The 24,018-nt window shown below is 42.0% G+C and overlaps 1 protein-coding gene and 1 pseudogene across 2 annotated transcripts; both read left to right on the top strand.

The window, feature by feature from the left end:
• The first annotated feature begins 451 nt into the window (after nt 1-451).
• Nucleotides 452-6,642, top strand: LOC115175442 (ankyrin repeat and MYND domain-containing protein 2-like; annotated as a pseudogene).
• Nucleotides 6,643-10,223: 3,581 nt separating this feature from the next.
• On the top strand, nt 10,224-13,743 carry LOC115175656 (sclerostin domain-containing protein 1). 2 transcript variants are annotated; one of them, XM_029735065.1, is made up of 2 exons: nt 10,224-10,580; nt 11,169-13,743. In XM_029735065.1, exons 1-2 carry the CDS (start codon nt 10,385-10,387, stop codon nt 11,672-11,674), a joined length of 702 nt encoding a protein of 233 aa, XP_029590925.1. In that variant the 5' UTR covers nt 10,224-10,384; the 3' UTR covers nt 11,675-13,743. The 2 variants fall into 2 exon arrangements, with proteins under 2 accessions (XP_029590925.1, XP_029590927.1); XM_029735067.1 differs by having other exon boundaries at nt 10,225-10,580; nt 11,190-13,743.
• Nucleotides 13,744-24,018: the final 10,275 nt, after the last annotated feature.

A 24,018-nucleotide genomic window follows, 5' to 3' on the forward strand; every position in this document is an offset into this window, starting at 1 on the left:
TATTGCATGTTTCAATCTCCATCTAAAATCTATATTCTCAGGTGATGTGCAAGATGTTGTAGAGCTGCTGGGCTCCAAGGATGTCAGAGTCAACTGTCTGATGAGATATGAATGGGGATAGGGAGTCTTGTGGAAAACTCTGACAAGGTTACCTGTGTTTGTGTCATTTGTCAATGCTAAGATGAGCTTTGTCATTCATTTCCACAAGATACCCTTGTACCAGATCCATATGCTAGCCATAAATACCCCTGAGATGTTTAGAATATTATAAACCATAACTGTCATTTAAAAGTGAATTTCACTAAAATCCTCTACACGCACACGCTAATAGTTTTGACATGGTTAGTGACACAAACAAATAGAGTGATGTAATTGGGATGATGTAGCCATAGAGACATGTATAATGTGGGTGTAGGCCTGCAGCATATGTTTTCCATTGTTATGTAGACGTATGGCTAAGAATGTTGAGGGCAGGATGCAGTACTCCAGGACGTTCCATAATAGCATCACACTGCCACTAGATGTAACCCACAGGCTACTTCAGACCACGTCTGTGTGTATGTGTTGTGTCCAGTCTGTCAGAATCAGATGGGGCAGCAGAGATGACAGTATATACTCTGGTGTCTCTGCCCGCTTTAGATCTAAAGATATCTATCTGTCTGGAGGTGAACGCAGGACACAGAGAGAGGTACCACTGTAACACTCTCAGACCTCTGCTATATAAGCCTGCTGGCTGAAGTCAAGTTTCAAGTTTTATTAGTCGTATGTACAGGATACACATGGTATGCATCGTCCAATGAAATGTTTCCTTAAAGTCATGTTACGGTCAGGGCAGTGCACCAATGTACAAGAATAGTCTGATCTGTTTTGACTGTCTAACCAACTGTATACACCTGGTGGCTGTCTTTCGTCAGTTAGCTGAGGAAACCAAGTTATTTACACGTGTTTTTCTGAGTCAGTTATGAAGTCATAGGAGAGTGTGTTTATTCAGTAGTATACCAAGTGACCTGTCAGTACTCAGCCTGTGGTTTCTGCCACAGTGTCTCTGAAGGTTAGTGCTTCTTTACGTAATAGGACTTCAGTTTGTTGAAACATTGGAAAGTGTTCATTTGTTTCTCTTGAACAGCTTTGTTTGACATGGGGAATCTCTTCTCTAGAACATGATCTGTGACGGCTTCGCTCTCACACACTCTTAGAAAAAAAAAAGGTGCTCTAGAACCTAAACGGGTTCTTCGGCTGTCCCCATATGAGAGCCCTTTGGAGAACCCTTTTTGGTTACAGGTAAAACCCTTTTATTCCAGATAGAACCCTTTCCACTGAGGGTTCTACATGGAACGCAAAAGGTTTCTTCAAAGGGTTCTCCTATGGGGACAGCTGAATAACCCTTTTGGAATCCTTTTTCTACGAGTGCAGAGTAGCTTCCACTATTGGAGCTCAGCAGGATATACAGTACATTATAGTGTTATATAATAGAGTAGTGCGAATACGATGGATTGTTACGTGCTAATTGGAATGGTTCGTGTGGTAAGGAGCAACCAGGCCTTTCTTATTCTCTCTCTCTCTGTCCATCTTTTTCTCACTCCTTTTCAGATTGTGGGATCATTAGGTATTAGTTTTGTACTCTCTCTCTCTCGTTATCTCTCTCCCTCGCTTTTTATAACTCTTTCTCTCCCTCGCTCTTAATAATTCTCTCTCTCATTCTCTCCCTCTCTTTCTCCCTCACACTTTATAACTCTTTCTCTCTCTTCCCCTCCCTAGTTCTCTCTCTCCCCCGCTCTTTATAACTCTCTCTCGTTCTCTCTCCCTCTCTCTATAACTCTTCCTCTCTCTCTCACTTTCTCTCTCCCTCGCTCTTTATAATTCTCTCTCTCGTTCTCTCTTCCTTGCTCTTTATAATTCTCTCTCTTGTTCTCTCTCTTCCTTGCTCTTTATAATTCTCTCTCTCGTTCTCTCTTCCTCGCTCTTTATAATTCTCTCTCTCGTTCTCTCTCTCTCTCGTTCTCTCTCTCTCTCTCTCCCTCACTCTTTATAATTCTCTCTCTCATTCTCTCCCCCTCTTTATAACTCTCTCTTGTTCTCTCTACCTCGCTCTTTATAACTCTCTCTCGTTCTCTCTCTCTTGCTCTTTATAACTCTCTCTCTCGTTCTCTCTCCCTCTCACTTTATAATTCTCTCTCTCGTTCTCTCTTCCTCGCTCTTTATAATTCTCTCTCTCGTTCTCTCTTCCTCGCTCTTTATAATTCTCTCTCTCGTTCTCTCTTCCTCGCTCTTTATAATTCTCTCTCTCGTTCTCTCTCCCTCTCACTTTATAATTCTCTCTCTCGTTCTCTCTCCCTCGCTCTTTATAACTCTCTCTCTCGTTCTCTCTCCCTAACTCTTCCTCTCTCTCTCTCTCACTTTCTCTCTTCCTCGCTCTTTATAATTCTCTCTCTCGTTCTCTCTCCCTCTCACTTTATAATTCTCTCTCTCGTTCTCTCTTCCTTGCTCTTTATAATTCTCTCTCTCGTTCTCTCCCTCGCTCTTTATAATTCTCTCTCTCGTTCTCTCTCCCTAACTCTTCCTCTCTCTCTCTCACTTTCTCTCTTACTCGCTCTTTATAATTCTCTCTCTCGTTCTCTCTTCCTTGCTCTTTATAATTCTCTCTCTCGTTCTCTCTCTTCCTTGCTCTTTATAATTCTCTCTCTCGTTCTCTCTCTTCCTTGCTCTTTATAATTCTCTCTCTCGTTCTCTCTCCCTAACTCTTCCTCTCTCTCTCTCTCTCTCTCACTTTCTCTGTCCCTCGCTCTTAATAATTCTCTCTCTCGTTCTCTCTTCCTTGCTCTTTATAATTCTCTCTCTCGTTCTCTCTTCCTTGCTCTTTATAATTCTCTCTCTCGTTCTCTCTTCCTCGCTCTTTATAATTCTCTCTCTCGTTCTCTCTCCCTCTCTCTATAACTCTTCCTCTCTCTCTCGTTTTCTCTCTCCCTCGCTCTTAATAATTCTCTCTTTCGTTCTCTCCCTCTCTCTTTATAATTCTCTCTCGTTCTCTCTCCCTCGCTCTTTATAACTCTTTCTCTCTTGTTCTTTCTCCCTCACTCTTTATAACTCTTTCTCTCTCTCTTCCCCTCTCTCATTCTCTCTCCCTCGCTCTTTATAACTCTTTCTCTCTCGTTCTCTCTCTTGCTCTTTATAACTTTCTCTCTCTCGTTCTCTCTCCCTCGCTCATTATAACTCTTTCTCTCTCGCTCCGTCTCTCTTTTTCTAACATTCTCTGTAACACTTTCTAACCCCCTTCCCCCAGGGAGTGCCCTCTGCTGGTGGACGTGTGAGCATTAGAGAAGTGTTACCATGTCATGGACCTGCTGTGTGAGCAGTGTGTGAAGCAGCAGGATATGAATGAGGTGCTGGCCATGAAGATGCACTACATTAGATATGTGCTGCAGAAATGCATGGCCTTTCTTCTGGACTGTGATTTCAAGCTAGATGTGCTCATCAAGAGGTGTGTGTTGTCACTCTCCATGCATCATCTTGTTTCTCTTGACAGTAGTTGATGTGATTGATTGCATTGCTAGTATTCTAACCTGTACCCAGGGGCGGAAATCCCGGGGGGGACACGACCCCCCCATCCGGGGAAAAATATGATTTGTACCCCCCAATATATCACTGAAACATAACTATGTAATTTAAATAATATTAATAATACGCAATGAAAGCAATTGTGCTGATTATAGACACTTAATAGCGCGTTTTTAAGTTTCAAAAGATTGCAACCCCCCCACCCTTTGCCTCACAATGGTTTGATCCACTGCCAGTTCCTTAGCTTGCTAGGTAACAGAGAGGTCGTATCTACTGTCTGAAAGGCACTCAATACACGTAACTGACGTGAGGTTAATCCAGTCAATTGCGCACACACACTAGCTGAATATGCAGAGCTAGCGCGCAAATATTAACTATTAAGCTAGCTAGTACCTATTCCATTTATGTGGCGTCGTCAAAGATGGAATCAGCATGCAGATGATGTAAGTTAGTGCTTCAAAGTCCCTGTGATAAGGTTAGCGATAAACTGAAATCCAAACTGAACAGAACTACACTCTCTTCTACCATTGTCTTAAATATATTTAATGGTCTCGTTGCAAAAGCTAAATTGTCGCAAGTGAACTTTTATTTATTTATTTTATTTCACCTTTATTTAACCCGGGTAGCAAAGATTATAGCAAACACCACTGAAACTGAATTGGTGCTCGCTAGCTTTGCAAATTCAGCTATTGTTGGAAGCCAGCCAATATGAAACAAACTATTAAAATTACAAAAGGTTGCAGCATATGTTGTGTAAATGGTGAACTCATACAGCTGTCAACTCTTGTCATTTTAATCCGTTTCACATTTGCTAGCTACCTTTTAGATCGAAGCCCAAATAGAATGATTGAAGATGATAGAAGCCCATCTCCTACTGTAAATAACCTACACACTGTGTGTGTGTGTAGCCAGCCAGCCAGCTAGGTAGAAAAATGGCAGAAAAATAAGACGGACATCAGAGTATTTTTCAATACACCAAAACGCATAGTAAGAACCCTAGTAGCCTAATATCGCAAAGACTAGTTGATCAAATGTTCATAAGAAAGAAATTAAATTCTAATGGAAATGTTTCACAATGATGTCATTAGGCAGAGCAGGCAACAGATGGCACACAGACAGCAGAGTTGGGGACAGATATGCAGGGACAGACTGGCAGAGACAGGGAGTCTCAGGTAAGTTTGTTGAGTCTTTGTTTGGCAACATTATGAAAGGTTCTCCATTTTTTTGACTTGTAAAATAGGAACATAATTGGAAAATGCCATGGATACCCCCACTCTCAACTTAAACTGGTGACTGAACTAAGATTTGTTAAAGGCAATGGTATTGCTGTTGGGATTAGTTGTGTAGTTTTGGGTACCGGTAGTTAGGAGTACGGCAAACACCTTATTTCTTTGGTTCCTCAATATACATTTACCATATTACAATGTAGGCTATGTTTTACAGCACTACTTTTGGTGTCCCCCTCAGGAATTGCTCTTGAGAAAATGTCATGTAATTGTCCCCTCCAAAGTTGATATCAGATTTTCGCCAATGCCTGTACCCATCCAATTTAATTACTTCTGTTCTTGTTAACATTTCCAGACTAACCATTGGGTACTAATTGTTGTGTTTTATAGTGCTTTATATTGCATGCATACTTTATGTAAACTGTATAGACAGTTCCCTAGACAATTTCCATGTTTCATTGTCTTTAAAAAATACAAGTCTCTTCTCTCAGTCTGTTGAAGGGTAGCCATTGAGATGGTTTTCCTCAGTACCAGGAGAAGTTCATTAGAGACTGCATCAGAAAGTTTCCCTACTGTGAAGCTGCACTGCTACAGCAGCAGGTCATGAGCATCGCACCAGTGGAGATCGTGAGTGAACTTCCACTCATTCATCCATTCAAACCTTCCTTTGACTTAGGTCTCATCCCCCAAAAATATTTTAAACTGCATTGTTGGTTAAGGGCTTGTAAGTAAGCATTTCACTAAGGTCTACACCTGTTGTATTTGGTGCATGTGACAAATAACACTTGATTTGATTTGGTGTAAGGCTCCTCCTATGGACTCATGTAATTTGTCCCTGCGGAAATTAATCAATTGAAGATTGATTGGATTTTGCTAAACATTTTAAATGTGTAATTTCCATATTAAGGAGTCCATGTTCATTCTCAATGAATGTAGATTATATTGACAATTGATGTTATTACAAATGCCTTTCCGTATGGCAGCGTTCACTCTTCAATGTTTAACATTCCATGTTCCACTGCTTCTCTCCAGGGTAACGACCCGACAGCGTTCTCGGTGCTAACCCAGGCTCTCTTCGTAGATGCTGATTTCTGCACTACGTGTGGAGAGAGGGGGCAGAGATGTTCCCTCTGCAACATGGTAGGAAAACCACCTCTGATACAGAAGCACTTGGTTTCTCTCATTCGTTTCCCTCTATTACTTTGGTTACACTTAATGATTTCATCCATGACTACGCCATGCTTATATGCTTATAAATGCTTAATAAATGCTAATAAATGTTTTCTTTTACTGCTACAGGTGACTTACTGTGGCCTGATTTTGTCAGCGACTCCACTGCTTCACCCATAAGAAGATCTGTAGAGGACTGCAGGAGAAGGATACCCCGAGACTGAGGGAGCACAGTGGTTAACTACACACTCCTATCTGTTGAAAACACATACAATAGGTTCACTATAGTTATACTGCAGTGTGCTATGGTGCTCCATACTGGACATGCTTTTTAGCCCAGGAATAGGCTTATTCTGAGTTTGGGATACTGGCCTCAATAGCCTACTTTACTACTGTAGCTTGTTACATACTTGTAGCTTTTTGATGCCCTCTAAGTTCAACTTTAGACGGTTTCCCCACTCTCCTCTCTATCCTGGGTCCAGATGAGGAGAGTGACATGGTGAAGGAGACAGCCAGCTTCCTGGCAGAGCTGTGTTTTGAAGGCAGAGGAGCGCATGGCTTCGTCAGGGTGTCCCGGTCCCTCAGCGCCAGACCAGCTGAACTGCCCCTCCACATCCTCAGAGGGACCACCATCCTGCCACCAGGAATGAGAGGGACTGCTGGTGTTCTTTTCTACCAGGTAGTTAATTGATTCATTGATTAATGTTACTGATTGGTCAGAGTTCAGTGATATTAATAATGAAGTTGTATTGAACTGAATTGATTCCGTTCACTTGGTGTATGAGGTCTGAATCAATCCCTAATTAAAGGGGAATGATGAAAATCAGCATTACTACTGATTGGCCAGGATGTCCAGATTGAAAGAAAGGGGATAGTGAGGATGAGTGCTTTACTCACCAAGCAGCTGGACTGGAGTTTAAGGAAGGACTGTTACTATGGACCCAACGAGGTCTATTCGGTTTAGAATAGGGGAGACTGAAGTATTCAGGGTGTGTATATGATGTACAATAGCATATTGGGTGTGTTTACACAGGCAGCCCAATTCTGATCTTTTGCCAATAAATTGTCTTTTGACAAGTCAGATCAGATCTTTTGCCAAAAGATCACAATTGGACTGCCAGTGTATTGTATTGGGTCTAATGTGCTTTGCTTGTTTGCATGTCTTTTGAGCAAATTCCTCTTATTTCAAATGTGAGCCTTGAATATTCTTTAAGTAATGTCTTAAAATAACAATTTCCTCCCTTTCCTTACAGTAGTAGTGTGAAAAATGCACTCGTGGAAATAGGACCACCTTACTGAACAATACGTGTCATATTGTTATGTCATTATGGCAGTGGATAAAACACAATATGAAGGGCTTATTTATGTGTTACTCTAAACTTGGGATTTCCTGCTATAATTTGAGACACATGGATGTCTTACCAGTGATGTATCCATATCAGTCCATGTCACAGATGATCCATGGATGGCCCAATGACGATCGGACTTCAATGCTGGCCAAACCTTTACACCCAAATGGCATTTGTTTTGGAGAGTGCCTTAATAGTTGTCCTTCACTGCCCATTTTGTTGTTATGGGGACATTCCCATATTTTTGTTTTGCCACTAGATGGCAGCTTTCCCCTTTAATGCCATCCATTGCACTGATTCTAATGACTGGTAATATAGCTACTGCACTATGTCGGCAGGGTTCAAAGGGTACTGGAGCATGATGATGTTTTGGCTGAACCTATAGTTCTATACAATATGCTGTCAGACTTTCTTTGCAGAGAGTGAGCATTCTCTATTTATGAAACATGAAACAAAGATCATTCCATTGACCAATTCTCACAGTGCAGACAGTAACCTTTAATTCATAGTCATGTGTCAGCCGGTCATAAAGACACACGGCCTTGATAAACAAATACATCCCCCAATATTTCAATAACTCCATTGTTGACCTTTTTTTGTTGGCGGCCTCCTCTTGGTTGCTATGCCAGAGTGGGTCTTCAACACCATCTATATAACTATAGTTTCCCATGGCCAAGTGCAGGAAAGGAGCCCTCATGGACCATCTTCTCACACAAACATCAGATACTTCAGGTAGTTAAGTCCTACGGCCATGCTGTGGAATTCTATAGACCCCTGTCTCCGCTTCCTGTCAGTATTGTTCTCAAGCTTCCACTGCCCAGGGTCCCACGGGAGAACAGACAGTGGCCCCTGCCTCTTATGGCTGCTGCTGCTCATAGTGTGTGTGTGGCTGCTGCTCATAGTGTGTGTGTGTGTGTGTGTGTGGCTGCTGCTCATAGTGTGTGTGTGGCTGCTGCTCATAGTGTGTGTGTGGCTGCTGCTCATAGTGTGTGTGTAGTTGCTGCTCATTGTGTGTGGTTGCTGCTCATTGTGTGGTTGCTGCTCACAGTGTGTATGTGGTTGCTGCTCATAGTGTGTGTGTGGTTGCTGCTCATAGTGTGTGTGTGTGTGGCTGCTGCTCATAGTGTGTGTGTGTGTGGCTGCTGCTCATAGTGTGTGTGTGTGGCTGCTGCTCATAGTGTGTGTGTGGCTGCTGCTCATAGTGTGTGTGTGTGGCTGCTGCTCATAGTGTGTGTGTGTGTGGCTGCTGCTCATAGTGTGTGTGTGTGGCTGCTGCTCATAGTGTGTGTGTGTGTGTGGTTGCTGCTCATAGTGTGTGTGTGGTTGCTGCTCATAGTGTGTGTGTGTGTGGTTGCTGCTCATAGTGTGTGTGTGTGTGTGTGTGTGTGTGTGTGTGGTTGCTGCTCATAGTGTGTGTGTGGTTGCTGCTCATAGGGGCCAGCTAACTAACGAGCATGGTGCTGTCATGTTGCCTGTCTGTCAATAGAGCAATAACACACTAGTCCCCCATCCTCCACATTCCTCTGTTTCCTCATCCTCCACATCCCCTCTGTTTCCTCATCCTCCACATCCCCTCTGTTTCCTCATCCTCCACATCCTCTCTGTTTCCTCATCCTCCACATCCCCTCTGTTTCCTCATCCTCCACATCCCCTCTGTTTCCTCATCCTCCACATCCCCTCTGTTTCACCATCCACCCCATCCCCCTGTTTCCCCCTCTATTATCCCTCTCCTCACCTACATGTCATGTCACTCACAGAAGCATAAAAGGATTGATCTCAAATTTCCGGTTTTTGAGATGTATAAATGTGCGAATGCTGCCTGCGTCATGGTATCATATAACTTTGATAGTCCTCTTTTAAGCCCCCAGGTCCCCTCTTCTCAGTTTCCCCTCAGCCTCATCCATTCCCCCCCTTCTTCCAGACAGTATGACTAACATTGCTTTTTGGGGGTAATAGGAGATTGTTTGGACAGCGGAGCTTTTAAAAAGAACGAAGAAATAAGATATGAAAAAGAGCAGCTACTTGTTTAACAATATGGCATGAGCCTGGACAGTTTTACAGTGGATTTATTTTCACTCTTATCAAAGGAGGGGACATAGCTGAGGAGACGTTGGGTGAATTCATTGTCAGGGCAGGCCTGGGAACGGAGTGAAAACAGACACTCTGGTTCTTAGGGGCAAGGAGCCGGCAGGATGAATGGGTGGATGGAGGGATGAAGGAGGAGATCTAAACGTTTGTCTTATTCTCTGATTTGGGTAATGCATCATACATCCTGTAGGTGAGCTCACCTGAAGCACCTGAACAGCAGAGATGGAGAGATCACTGGATGAGAGAACACAACATGAGAACTACAGTAATCACTAGCTCTGGTCCAGGGCGCTAAGTGCTTTCCGCAAGGAACGCACACTATCGCCCTGGACCAGAGCTAAGTACTCACCTGGTCTGACTGCAGGGTCTCCAGCTGAGCTTCCTTGCTAACCCAAATCAATCCGTTCAAAAATGGAATAAAATGTTAACTATAAACTTACAAATCATCATGAAATAGAGTATCAAAGGATATGCACGTGACACTCTGATTCTCTACTTATGATTTGCATACATTAATTAATACATTATTTACACACACCTGATGGTGAAAAAACAGTATTATTGCTAGTTTATTATAAGCCTTTATATAGGTGTTGATCATGTTTTATCCACTGGCCTATCCATAGAGGACAGCAACGTTCATCTAACTATATCACCTAACTATATTAACAGAAACATCTATTAAATGTCTATGTGTTCACTCAACTGACTGTTAGCCTATGTACATAGTACTTGGAGGAGTATACAAGCTAAAAAAACGCACTGCCCTTTGCTTTTGTGGGCGTAGCTATGAGTGAAAACGCCTAGGTCATTCAGAAAATGTACGCACTGGATGCGCACTGAGATGTTGTGGCAAAACAAGAGGCGGGTATATAAGCGACTGAACAACAGGTAGAGTAACATCATAACGACCTAATTCCTCCTTTAGATCGCGGCACATACATTCTCTCACTCTCTACCTACCTGCCTGCCGAGTGCCTACGGGGAGGTGCAGAGATGCTTCTTACCACGAGTGGGTACCAGCTTGCGCTATTTTGCCTTCTGATAAGAAGCTGTCAAGCTGTCAAGAACGGCGCCACGGAAACGTTAAACGCTCAGTTGTTAAGTACGGTCCAGGATACACCGAGTAGTAATGTATCAATGAATCAAGCACGCAACGGAGGAAGACGTTTGACCAGCGATGCGAGGAAAGGTGAGTTGTATTTTTATGCACATTCTAAATTGATTAATTCAACAATTTATAGTGGACCAAACAGATTCATTGTATTCACTGATCCTGACTGTGGGGAAACCAGTTTACAAGTGTAATTTAGCAAAAGGTCAATATGTCTATTTCTAAAGTATTTATTATATAGTATTGGAATGATATAATTATGTATATAGGCACATTTTCCACAGACAAAAATGGGAGTTAAATAAACTAAAGTTGAATCATAGACTTGAATGGGAGACTTGAGTGTTTGAATGCGAGAAAAGTTCAAAGTTCGAGCATTTGTAATTGTGTTGGACCTCTTGTTAACTCATGCCGCACATCAGATTACCCTGACCATGCTACAGTTCTTGTTGAACTGTCAAAACTAATCTTTAAGAGCATTGCATGGAATAATCCCAAATGCAACTCCAAAATAAATCAAACACACCTAAAATACTTTAAAGTATTTGCATGTCATTATCATTTGAGGAGCGTTTGATTTATATTTTAGTTAGAATTTTTGGGATTACAAAATTTTCTGCCTAAAAGTTTGACAGCAAGATTAGTTTTTGACTATGTATCTGACAGGTCTCTCTCGCTCCGTCACAGAGCAGGGCCAGGCACAGAGCCAGGTGGGCTGCAGAGAGCTGCGTTCCACCAAGTACATATCAGACGGCCAGTGCACCAGCCTGAACCCGGTCAAGGAGCTGGTGTGTGCCGGGGAGTGTCTCCCCTCCCACCTACTGCCCAACTGGATTGGCTCCGGCCCTGGCTACACCGGAAAGTTCTGGAGCCGGCGGGAGGCCCAGGAGTGGCGTTGCGTCATCGACCGGACCCGGACCCAGCGCATCAGACTGCAGTGTCAGAACGGAAGCTCCAGGACCTACAAGATCACTGTGGTTACTTCCTGCAAGTGTAAACGCTACTCCAGGCAGAACAATGACTCAGGGAATGGGAAGTCAGAGGTGGAGGTTGGGCAGGCACAGGGGCAGAGCTCCACACCCCAGGGGCCCAAGAGGAGGAAGGGAAAGGAAGGGAAGAATGGACGTTCTGGGCAGGAGGACTGGGCTGAAGAACAGCCTAAGAATTACTGAACGGAGACTTCAGAAACAACTGCAGCACCAACAGACACTAGTTTTGTTTAGATGGAGCCAATGTGTTCTCTATGTTTAAAGTAGCTATATGGAAAAGGCTATGCAATGATTATTCAGACCGTGCAACTGGTTTGCCAAATATTGACCACTGTGGATGTGTTTGTAAATGTATGTGTTTTTGTATGTGATAGAATGAGACTAGTTTAAATAGTACAAGAACCAATCAATTTGTAAGTCGCTCTGGATAAGAGCGTCTGCTAAATGACTTAAATGTAAATGTAAATGTAAACCACATTAGACAACGTGAGATGAAGTGTTCCTATCAACAGCTGAGTATGTTGTCCAAATAGTAATGTTTGTAATAACATAAAATGGCATAGTATGTATAGAAATAGTGATTCTATACTCTTTGTGTTACCTTTCAAAGTATACTAGTAAAGAACAAGAAGGCCCTCACCACTGTTAAAGCTCCCAATTCACCGCTTTATTGACAACATTTACATCCCAAACAGATCTTCTTCTGGTCAAACAGACTGAGTGGTAACTTCCCAAAATATACAAATTTCACCTCAAATGACCATGACGCATGGTGGGTGCAAAAACAATTTGTGCATATCTAAAAATGTGATATCAATGAGACGGGCACATATATTAGGTACAGAAAATAATATATATGTACAAAATGACCAAGTAAGAGAGCTGTAAGGCAAGACAAATCAAAGTGACAAATTCATGTAAGAAATGTTCTGATATCAAACTCTTGGTTCAGACCTCTAGGAGACATGGTACACAAACGGTGAATCCAATACAATTCTCTTCTCAGTAATAGATTAGCAGTATCTCACCCCCTCCTAGGAGTCTTAACATGTTCAATACCAATGTATCTCAGAGAGCTAACGTTGTGCCGAGCCTCAGTGAAATGCGCAGCCACAGGGTTTCTCTGGTAAAGTGTCCTGGTATTACTCCTGTGTTCTGCTATCCTTGTTTTCAAAGTTTGTTTTTCCTACATAGCATAGACCACAAATACACTTGATCAGGTATATGATTTTTATTTTGTGGAACATGTAATGATGCCTTTAATCTTAATGGCCTTGCCTGTAATATGGTGATTGAACATTGTGCATTTGTTCATAAAGTTACACTAGGTACGTCGGCCACGTCTATAATTACTTTTCAAAGTATGTAACGGATTACTATGACAATGTAATATATTTTTGTACGGAGATACCTAAACTTAATAGAAATAAGCTAATCTTTTTTTTTGATGTATTTGCTACATTCCATGTAATCACTTTCCGGGCAAATTGTGTCTCAAATTATTTGCCTTTGGATAATGAAATATTGTCTACTATGATTAAATCACTGATTTAATATAAAAAAGGACTTTAATTATTTGTATAATAACTATTCATTTACTTATCAATAAATTGTGCTTTAATCATTAGTAGTTAAATGCCTTGAGCACGAGGCCGCAGACAGAGGAGCTATAACTTCACAGCAAACAGGAAGTCAGTAACAACAGAAGCATTAGCCAGTGATGAAATGTCCTATTGAGTGTAATAGAAACTGTACTCTGTGCAGGAATCCTCTCTCCTTCAGGCACCTGGGCATGTTCCAGTCAGGAGCTACATGTTAACATACATGAATGTATCAGATATCCCTTCATTGTATTACCATGAAAGCTATGTATTTAGTACTTGCAGTGCAATGGGGAAGTTACGTCTTCCTCAAAGAGCATTGGGAACCCTTGATATTCCTAGTTAGGGGATGACAGCTAGTTTTGTAATTAGGACAGCGTGGTTCTAAAACTGACAGCACCAGAGTGATGTGTACCATAAGGAGGAAGAGGCATAGGGAAATCATGTCTGTGAATCTCAGAGCAGAGCTTACGTTATTGACACAATAATACAAGGCTTGTAAAACTTCCTCTCTGTAATTATCCCTGACAACATATTCTCCTCCTGAGTAGCAGTGATGCTATAGGACCATCTACATTTCATTTGAATTGTAACTACCACAAACACGCTGTAAAAAATGCTCTTACAATAAACTTGTATTTGCAAAGTCAATCGGATGCTGTTAAAAAATTATAGACATTGTTCGACACTGCAATCATATTACTTACTCATTCTTTCCACTCTCTCTCTCTCTCTCCCCCTTCTCTTTCTCTCCCGCTCTCTCTTGCTCTGTCCCCCCCTCTCTCTCTCTCTCCCTCTCTCTTTCTCTTGCTCTCTCTCTATCTCTCTTTAATCTTGAAGCATGCAATTTGTAACTTATACCCTCTCATCACATCCTAGCCTGCCAGTGTTTCAATCTCCACACTGCTGGCCCCACCACATCCTCTCTCTCTCTCTCTCTCTCTCTCTCTCTCTCTCTCTCCATCTCTCTCTCTCTCCATCTCTCTCTCTCCATCTCTCTCTCTCTCTCTCTCTCTCTCTCTGTTCAACCCTGGCTCTGTGTAGGACCATGAACCATAATTACATGCTTATGGAAGCACTTCTGAGGCTCAGCCTTGTAATCTTGTAATACTTGACTTGTACAGAACTCCACATCCCGTCGTAGTCTGATGTCTCACACTGATAGAACTGCATCGAATCCTTTCCCAGGAAATGTGACGCACCTTTCTACTTTCTACCTCCAGAACCTATACCTGAGACACCAGTGTCATGTTCATTAGCGCCAGAAGAAACAAGAACTAAATCAGAGAGAGACTACTTGGACTTCATACTATTCCAATCAGAAACAGTCATTTTCATTTTCCATCACATGTTTTGTTGTTGTTTCCTTTTCTATGGTGTGCCCAACTGAACTCAACCAGGTGGTTGATATGATGATAGGGGGTAGATGGTGACCTTCTCACCCCAGCCGGGTGCTGGGCAGGTGGGTGTCGGAGCTGAACTGAGCTGGGTCCATGTGGTAACGATCCATTATAATGAGGCCCAATTAATTATGACATAATTATCTGCTATTACCAGGCTGGCTGCCAAACCAGAGTCTCATTTAGAGCCAATGCCACTACAAGGCTAATCCTCCCTATCACCAACAGTATACATGAGGATACATGGGCTAGCAGCTAACATGATCTGACACTGATGGGAAAAATGATCAGTCACAGCAAGCAGCAACACTCCATCAATCCATCTCATCGCAACCAAACATCACATCCCTTTTGCAAAGCATAGAGCTTATTGGTCATAGTCAAAATAAAATGACTACTTCCGGAATGGCACCCCTGTTTAAAGTATTTAGTGCGCAACATTTGGCCAGAACCTTGTATATGGACGGCGATTCTGAAACCAATAGCCAGGGTGTCAGGGAATGGCTGTCTAATTCTCAGAGAGAGAGAGAGGAGTTTCATCTCTGGGATGCACACCTGATTCTAATTCCTGCAGGATGTTACACAAGGATGTCTTCATCCAGACCGTACAGAATCTGCCCTGCTAGACAAAGACAGTCTGTGATTGGTAGACTACAGCCCAGTGGAGGTCCCTGGGTTTCCGTTTCTAAAAGATCAAATCATAGAACTGAAATTTCAGTTAGTTTCTGTTTCAGAGTACATTGGCGGAATATAATGGCAGTTGACCTCATATGTAAATTCAGGAGAAAATCCAGTGTCCAAATTGACTTGAAGCCAGAGTTTAGAAGTGCAGTGTGGATTTAGTTATCACCCTGTTCTAATGACTGTTTTTTTATACATATTTTTTACATTATATGAGTGGTTTATCCATGCTGTGACAGCTGGCTCTATCCCATGCCCTCATCACCCTTTGTCTCTTTATGAAATATACATTTTCTCCCTTCAGTCTGATATCATTGCCTCACTGGGACAACTACTACAATATGAACTTTTGAGGGTCTGAGTAGAAGCCCAACACCTATCACTGGGATAATACAAAATACACCTAAACAGGTATTTGATTCATTAACATTTTACTGCAGTGGGCTAAATCAGGGTCAAACAGTGTTTCTTGGTAGTCTTTCTACTTTGAAACAAAAGTATACACCTCACACACGTGGTTATGGGCTTACAAAACAGAAGACATCTGTACCATGTCAGATATACAGTTGAAATGTATTACATTTGGAGTTTGTATACAGTACATCACGTTATACACATCACAGAAGACTGAAATATAAGAAAACCGTTTGACATAGAAACACCGGATTTTTGGCGTTTAATTTTTTTTTAAATGAAATTATGAAAAATATTTAAAACATTCCACACATGACGCCACTAGAGAGTGATTTGGTAATTTGACTGCAGGAAAGGGTTTTAACATTCATATATCACTCTGTAGTCAATAGTTCTCAATAGTTTAAATATCAATGGCCAAAACACAACCCACATAGGAAAACGTAGATGAACAGATAGAACATTTTAATTCATGAGCGTGCGAACCTGCTGGATATCTACGTGACCGGCACGCACCATCCAAAACAGCCCACAGACAATAGGCTGTGATGATTAGGCCTACAGGTCAATGATACAATGTAGGCTAACTTTATAATAACCAATCAATGTTATCATTTCTACTCACTTGTGATATTTTGTATAACAACCGTGGAACATGTCTAGCAGTAGGAACGCTCTTGAAAATGCTAGCAGGATAGCTAAACATTAGCAAACTGTGGATGATGCCAAATATGCCAACCCTGGTGACATGTCTGGTGGGGTAAGCGTGTGTGTCAGAGTTGTGTAAGTTGACTATGCAAACAATTTGGGATTTTCAACACATTAATGTTTCTTATAAAAATAAGTGATGCACTCAGTCTCTCAACTCTTAGCCAAGAGAGAATGGCATGCATAGTATTTATATCAGTCGTCTGATTATAATGAAGAGCAAGACGTGCCGCTCTGTTCAGGGCCAGCTTAACTAGGTCTTTCCTTGCAGCACTCGACCACACGACTAGACAATAATCAAGATAAGACAAAGCTAGAGCCTGCAGGACTTGCTTTTTGGAGTGCGGTGTTATAAAAGCAGAGCATCTGCTTAAAATGATTAAAAGACAAAAAAGCGATTGTGACTGTGTTGAATTGTGCATAGCCGATTAATTAGGGCCGATTTCAAGTTTTCATAACGATTAGTAATCGGCATTTTTGGACGCCGATTATGTACGATTACGTTGCACTCCACGAGGAGACTGCGTGGCAGGCTGACCACCTGTTACGCGAGTGCAGCAAGGAGCCAAGGTAAGTTGCTAGCTAGCATTAAATGTATCTTATAAAAAACAATCAATCTTAACATAATCACTAGTTAACTACACATGGTTGATGATATTACTAGTTTATCTAGTGTGTCCTGCGTTGCATATAATCAATGCGGTGCCGGTTAATTTATCATCGAATCACAGCCTACTTCGTCAAACGGGTGATGATTTAACAAGCGCATTCGCAAAAAAGCACTGTCGTTGCACCGATGTGTACCTAACCATAAACATCAATGCCTTTCTTAAAAGCAATACACAAGTATATTTTTTTAAACCTGCAAATTTAGTTAATATTGCCTGCTAACGTTCATTTATTTTAACTAGGGAAATTGTGTCACTTCTCTTGCGTTCTGTGCAAGCAGAGTCGGGTATATGCAGCAGTTTGGGCCGCCTGGCTCGTTGCGAAGACCATTTCTTACTAACAAAGATCGTAATTAATTTGACAGAATTTGACATAATTATGACATAACATTGAAGGTTGTGCAATGTAACAGCACTATTTAGACTTCAGGATGCCACCCGTTCGATAAATTACGGAACGGTTCCGTATTTCACTGAAAGAATAAATGTTTTGTTTTCGAAATGATGGTTTCCGGATTTGACCATATTAATGACCTAAGGCTCGTATTTCTGTGTGTTTATTATATTATAATTAAGTCTATGATTTGATATTTGATAGAGCAGTCTGACTGAGTGGTGGTAGGCAGCAGCAGCAGGCTCATAAGCATTTATTCAAACAGCACTTTTGTGCGTTTGCCAGCAGCTCTTCGCTGTGCTTCAAGCATTTAGCTGTTTATGACTTCAAGCCTATCAGCTCCCGAGATCAGGCTGGCAATTGTCACGCCCTGACCAGAGAGAGACGGTTTATTTCTCTATTTTGTTAGGTCAGGGTGTGGGGTGGGTATTCTATGTTTTGTATATCTTTGTGTTGGGCCGAGTATGGTTCCTAATTAGAGGCAGCTGTCTATCGTTGTCTCTGATTGGGAATCATACTTAGGCAGCCTTTTCCCACCTGTGTTTTGTGGGTAGTTGTTTTCTGTTTTGTATTCGTTACCTGACGGAACTGTTGGCTTTTCATTTTGTTTATTTTGTTCTAGTGTTTCGTTGTTTAATAAATATAATGAACACTTACCACGCTGCGCTTTGGTCCCCTCTCTACGACAGCCGTAACAGCAATACTATAGTGCCTATAAGAACATCCAATAGTCAAAGGTATACTAAATACAAATGGTATAGAGAGAAATAGTCCTATAATTCCTATAATAACTACAACCTAAAACTTCTTAACTGGGAATATTGAAGACTCATGTTAAAAGGAACCACCAGCTTTCATATGTTCTCATGTTCTGAGCAAGGAACTTAAACGTTAACTTTTTTACATGGCACATATTGCACTTTTACTTTCTTCTCCAACACTTTGTTTTTGCATTACTTAAACCGAATTAAACATGTTTCATTATTTATTTGAGACTAAATTGATTTTATTTATGTATTATATTAAGTTAAAATAAAAGTGGTCATTCAGTATTGTTGTAATTGTCATTATTACAAATATATATGTAAAAATCGGCCGAATAATCGGCATCTGCCCTTTTGCCCCCCCCCCCCCCCCCCCCCCCCAAAATAATCGGTACCGGTATCGGCGGTGAAAAATCATAATCGGTCGACCTCTAATTCTGATTAACTCCAGAGATACACAACATCCTGAAATATATGTAGACATAATTGTTAGAAAGAATACTATACATGCATTCCCCTTGACGGAGTGATGCTGGATGTACTCTCCCTTACATAGAGTATGTTCAAGCCTCTACCCAGTCTATAAAATGCAACACAGGGATCTTTTCCTAAGACATTTTTTCATCATTATCCTCACAACTTCACAACGTCTAGATCTTGACAGATCTATAAATGCTTTTATTTCAAGTCTTTTTCCTTTTCTCTTCACTGGCACCTGTAGGATTTTCCCTCATTAGTGAGAAGTGTTGGTTTTGTCACCTCATCTGAAGAAACGGCCATTTTAGTTCCGTAATGACGTGGCACAGTAACTGGCAGCGACACTGAGAGAAATAAATGTCACACGCAGGACGAGTTATGTTCTTTTGGCCCCAGTGTAACTGATGAATGAGATTGAAAGTGTGTGTGTGCGCGCATGCAAGTCTGTGTGTGTGTGTGTGTGTGTGTGTGTGTGTGTGTGTGTGTGTGTGTGTGTGTGTGTGTGTGTGTGGGCACACGTGTGTGCCTGCGTGAGAGGGTACTTTGCACAGAGGCCCTTCATGGGTACTCATGTCCATATCTTCAGCTCATTCCTCTTACCTGACAGAGAGCGTAAGATATCTGGCCCTCGAGAGTTTGGGGAGCGCTTCCAGACATCTACAGAGAGATATCAACAGTGAGAGTGGTCTGGGGAGTGCTAGCCTGAGTATGCTCTTAACACCCTTTCAAGTCAGAGCTGACAGGACGACAAAGAGACACCTGATCGGGTCACATGACAGACTGATTTAAGGCTAAAGAGTACAGTAACATTCTCCTGATCCCAGCGGATGGTTGGTAGGTTTCTAAAGAAATAGGATGACTAGCACAATAGAATGGACATTCCCAGTCAGGTCAACATTCTGTCACATTTCTAGTGATAGTTCAGCCTCTCACCACGACATAGAAGTAACATTTATTTATTTTATTTAACTAGGCAAGTCAGTTAAGAACAAATTCTTATTTACAATGACGGCCTACACCGGCCAAACCCGGACGACGCTGGGCCAATTGTGCGCCGCCCTATGGGACTCCCAATCAGGGCCGGTTGTGATATAGCCTGGATTACAACTCAGAATGCAGAAACCAGATGGGCAAATAAATAACGTTCCTATACTTGAACACTCTAAATATTTATAATCATTATTGTGGTGAAAATGCTGTTAAGAGATCTGACAGTCAGACAGACAGGCAGGCAGACATGCTGTGTGCTGTTGTTTCTCCAGCCATGCTGTATTGTAGGTGTTTCCTTTGATTCATGGGAGTCAATAGTCTACTGTCAGCTAGAGCTGATGGCAGACATCGTCACCTTGTAACATGGTTTAGGGTAGCTGTGCTGTGTATTGTGTAGTATACATTTATGCTGTTGAAATACCACTTGGAGGAGTGATTCAGCATTTTACTCTCAGCCTGTGGTCCTCTCTCTCTATCATTCTCTCTCTTGTTCTCATTCTCTCTTTTTCTCTCTCTCTCTCTGCGTCTTCCCAGGTGAGCTCGTCTGTGTTGTCCCAGGTGTGCCATGAAAAACAAGCCTGTCAGTTCATCAGCTGCAGAAGGCAAAGAGTGTGTGTGTGTCAGAGTGTGTGTGTCACCAAGCTTTGTTGCCGGGATGATGACGATGATAAGCCTCTCTTCCTCCTGGTGAGTGCTCATCAGTCATCGCCAGGAGAGATCACTGGGTTCTACTTGGGTGGGCCGGCTGGGGAGTCACATAACTGAGACTGAGCCAGTATAACAGGGGTAGTCTCACTGGACTCCTTCTCTCTTTCTTCCACTCACTCACTCACTCACTCACTCACTCACTCACTCACTCACTCACTCACTCACTCACTCACTCACTCACTCACACACTCACTCACTCACACACTCACTCACTCACTCATTCACTCACTCACTCACTCACTCACTCACTCACTCACTCACTCACTCACTCACTCAATGAACTCTTTCTCCCTCTGAAATCAAACTCTTGACCTGATCTTGATCTGTACTGAATAAGATCTGTGGAAAATCTATTAATCTCGCGATGATACATATGGATCCAAAAGTACTGTACACACACACAGGAAGTGAACATAAAAGAACGTGTTATCTCCACATGTGAAAGTAACTTTTTCACCCTCTGGAAAAGTTTGGTTAGAAGAACAACAAAGCGTTAGAGAGAGAAAACAGCTTCCTGGCTCTTAGTCAACACTGCTCCTTAAGAACTATTCCTAATCACTGGATAAGTTTTATACTGCAATCTGATTAAACAAGTTATTTTGTTAAGAGTCAAGCTTGGATGAAATATGACAGATTAGCATAGCATGGTTCATAGTCAACAGGACAGGGTCTGTAACACGAAGAGTTACAGGAGATTGACAGCTCACAGCCCCAGGTAAAGAGAGAGAGGGTAACTTTAGGGTAAACTCACTAGCTCACGTAGCACTGTAAAACTGCAACCTGATGATTCATGATGAGTTACATTGGCTTTTAGTACTCCTATGGAAAATGCATATTTGATATTAATTTACCTAATGTATATACATGCATCTTATCCACATCCCTACCTAACATAAGCTATGATTCCTGAAAGTACAGTATGTAACATTTCTGTTCAATTATTATAATTCAATATTTTGCAATGAGATCACGTGTAGAATGACAATGACCTGTCCAAGCAGTGGTAGTGAACTTCTACACTTGCTTCTGCACATGTAATAGAGGTGGTTCTGTTTGCTGCTCTCACATGATGATTCATCTTGTCTGAGATCTGAAGACTTGCGATAGCTCCCCAAGCTAACTCCTAGACTTTAGCTCAGCGGGCTAACAAAGTCTATTGGCCGCCAACCCAGGTTCAAACCCAGTCGCTAGCATAAAGTAGGAGGAAATAATGCCTGAGATGATGAGAAATAGCTACCCACAATGGTGACTGTATCAGAATACATTTTAATCATCTAGTGTGGCAAGCCTTTATATTCATCCTCTTTAAAAGGTTAAGTGCTCCTCTCTCTCTCTCTCTCTCTCTCTCTCTCTCTCTCTGTCTGTGTAATAAGCGTTGCTCACAGCTTTACTGTGAAACCTGTTGATGTCACTGTGCAGGACCACTTTAGGCATGAGCTCAGGCCCCATAATCACTGACGATGAAACTAGGAAGGTGCTATATTGCATACATTAAGAGTACCGGGTATCCCCGTACACAAGACTGTGCTATTGTGACAGACACCTGACCCTGAAAGACAGGAAATAGAAAGAGCGATGTTACTTGTTTCTTGTTGAGTATTGTGTGACTGGAGATGAATACACAACAGCCACCTGATACTCCTGCTCCTCTGTGGATGACTTCATGCTGCTGTTTGCACCAAGCTCTGAAATGACAGAGTAAAGGACTGGTAGTACTCAAGTACACTCTACTGTAGTGTACACTAATCTTAACCCAGTATAACCAAAAGAAAATGGGCCTCCCTTGTTGAGAGATGGGTTCCTCTCAAGGTTTCTTCCTTGTCACTGTGTTTCTGCTAGCTTTTTGGGATCTAGGCCAATGCCATTGAGGTGAACAGACACTAAAGCCCTCATAATTTGGGCAAATAGAAGGTAAAACGTTTGCCGAACATACAAATGGCTACCCGATATCTCTGTGGGTGATTGACAAAGCTCCACAGACCGAGGCCATGTGTATAAAGGAGCTTAGTGGGGAGTGTGAGTGGTTTAGTGGAGGGTAATGGAAAAATAAATCTGTTGAATGGTGAATAATAATAATATTATGGGAAAAGAACATCGCTGTGGATAGAATATCTTCTCCTATGACAAATTATAACTGCAGCTTTAAAATCCTAAAAATCTGTTTCGAGTTACAGAGAAAGCGCTACTGCTTTGCCAAATAGCGTTGTGAGCCCCGCTGACAGAGTTGGCCTCTTATGGTAGTGAGCATCAGATCCCAATTAGGATCATGCAGAATACAGACATGGGTTCAAATAGTATTTGTTTTCTTACTTTGAGTGTTTGATTGAGCCTGCCCTGGAGTGCCAGATGTGCAGGGTTTTGCACTTTTGGGCCTATTCCATTGGTTCCATTGTACCAGGCAAGCTCAGTTGAGCACGGCCAAAGTATTCGAAAGATAACAAAAAGTGATCCCATGTCTGTGTAAAACACAGACACAATGGATGGACTTCCATTGTCGAGTCATTTGTCAAACTATTGGATGTAAGATTCTGCTAACGACCAATGTGATATTAGGATGTCTGTTGGAGTGGGTGGAGATTTGTTACCGTCATTACGAGGCCTTCTAGACTAGAGAGGACCTACAGCAGTGAAATAGCACATGTTTTGGATTATTTGTCAAGGATTTCTCCATTTATAGACTCGATGTATGGTTCTGAAGTTCTGCCCCACATGCAATCCCAGTACAAACTCCAAAGGATTAGATGCAAATAGATTGTTGTTGCAAATCGGCATATTATGGTTATGTCTTCACATATGTCTGAGACTCTAGAACACACATGTATCCATTCTCCCTCCAAACCAGTGCTAACAGTTTGGCCGGCCCACCCACTTAACTCATGGATTTCCCAGTTTTGTCTGCAACTGCGGAATATACAGTGCATTCGGAAAGTATTCATACCCGTTGACTTATTCCACATTTCGTTACGTTACAGCCTTATTCTAAAAGGGATTACATATTTTTTTCCCCTCATCAATCCACACACTATACCCCATAATAACAAAGCGAAAACAGGTTTTTAGAAATTTTTGCAAATTTATTACAAATAAAAAAACAGAAATACCTAATTTATATAAGTATTCAGATCCTTTGCTATGAGACTCGAAATTGAGCTCAGGTGCATCCTGTTTCCATTGATCATCCTTGAGATGTTTCTACAACTTGATTGGAGTCCACCTGTGGTAAATTCAATTGATTGGACATGATTTGGAAAGGCACACACCTGTCTATATAAGGTCCCACAGTTGACAGTACATGTCAGAGCAAAAACCAAGCCATGAGGTCAAAGGAATTGTCCGTAGAGCTCCGAGACAGGATTGTGTCGAGGCACAAATCTGGGGAAGGTTAGCAAAACATTTCTGCAGCATTAAAGGTCCCCAAGAACACAGTGGCCTCCATCATTGTTAAATGGAAGAAGTTTGATTCCACCATGACTCTTCCTAGAGCTGGCCGCCTGGTCAAACTGAGCAATCGGGGGAGAAGGGCCTTGGTCAGGGAGGTGACCAAGAACCCGATGATCACTCTGACAGAGCTCTAGAGTTCCTCTGTCGAGATGGGAGAACCTTCCAGAAGGACAACCATCTCTCCAGCACTCCACCAATCAGGCCTTTATGGTAGGGTGGCCAGACAGAAGTCGACACTCAGTAAAAGGCACATGACAGCCCGCTTGGAGTTTTCCAAAAGG

This window comes from Salmo trutta, chromosome 36 (genome assembly GCF_901001165.1).
Source record: "Salmo trutta chromosome 36, fSalTru1.1, whole genome shotgun sequence".
In the NCBI taxonomy this organism is placed as follows: Eukaryota; Metazoa; Chordata; class Actinopteri; order Salmoniformes; family Salmonidae; genus Salmo; species Salmo trutta.

Bases quoted from the DNA above. Each gene is read 5' to 3' on its own strand.
- LOC115175656 (XM_029735065.1), top strand. From the start codon at position 10,385: ATGCTTCTTACCACGAGTGGGTACCAGCTTGCGCTATTTTGCCTTCTG. The intron at 10,581-11,168 runs GTGAGTTGTATT...TGTATCTGACAG, and splicing joins GACCAGCGATGCGAGGAAAG to GTCTCTCTCGCTCCGTCACA.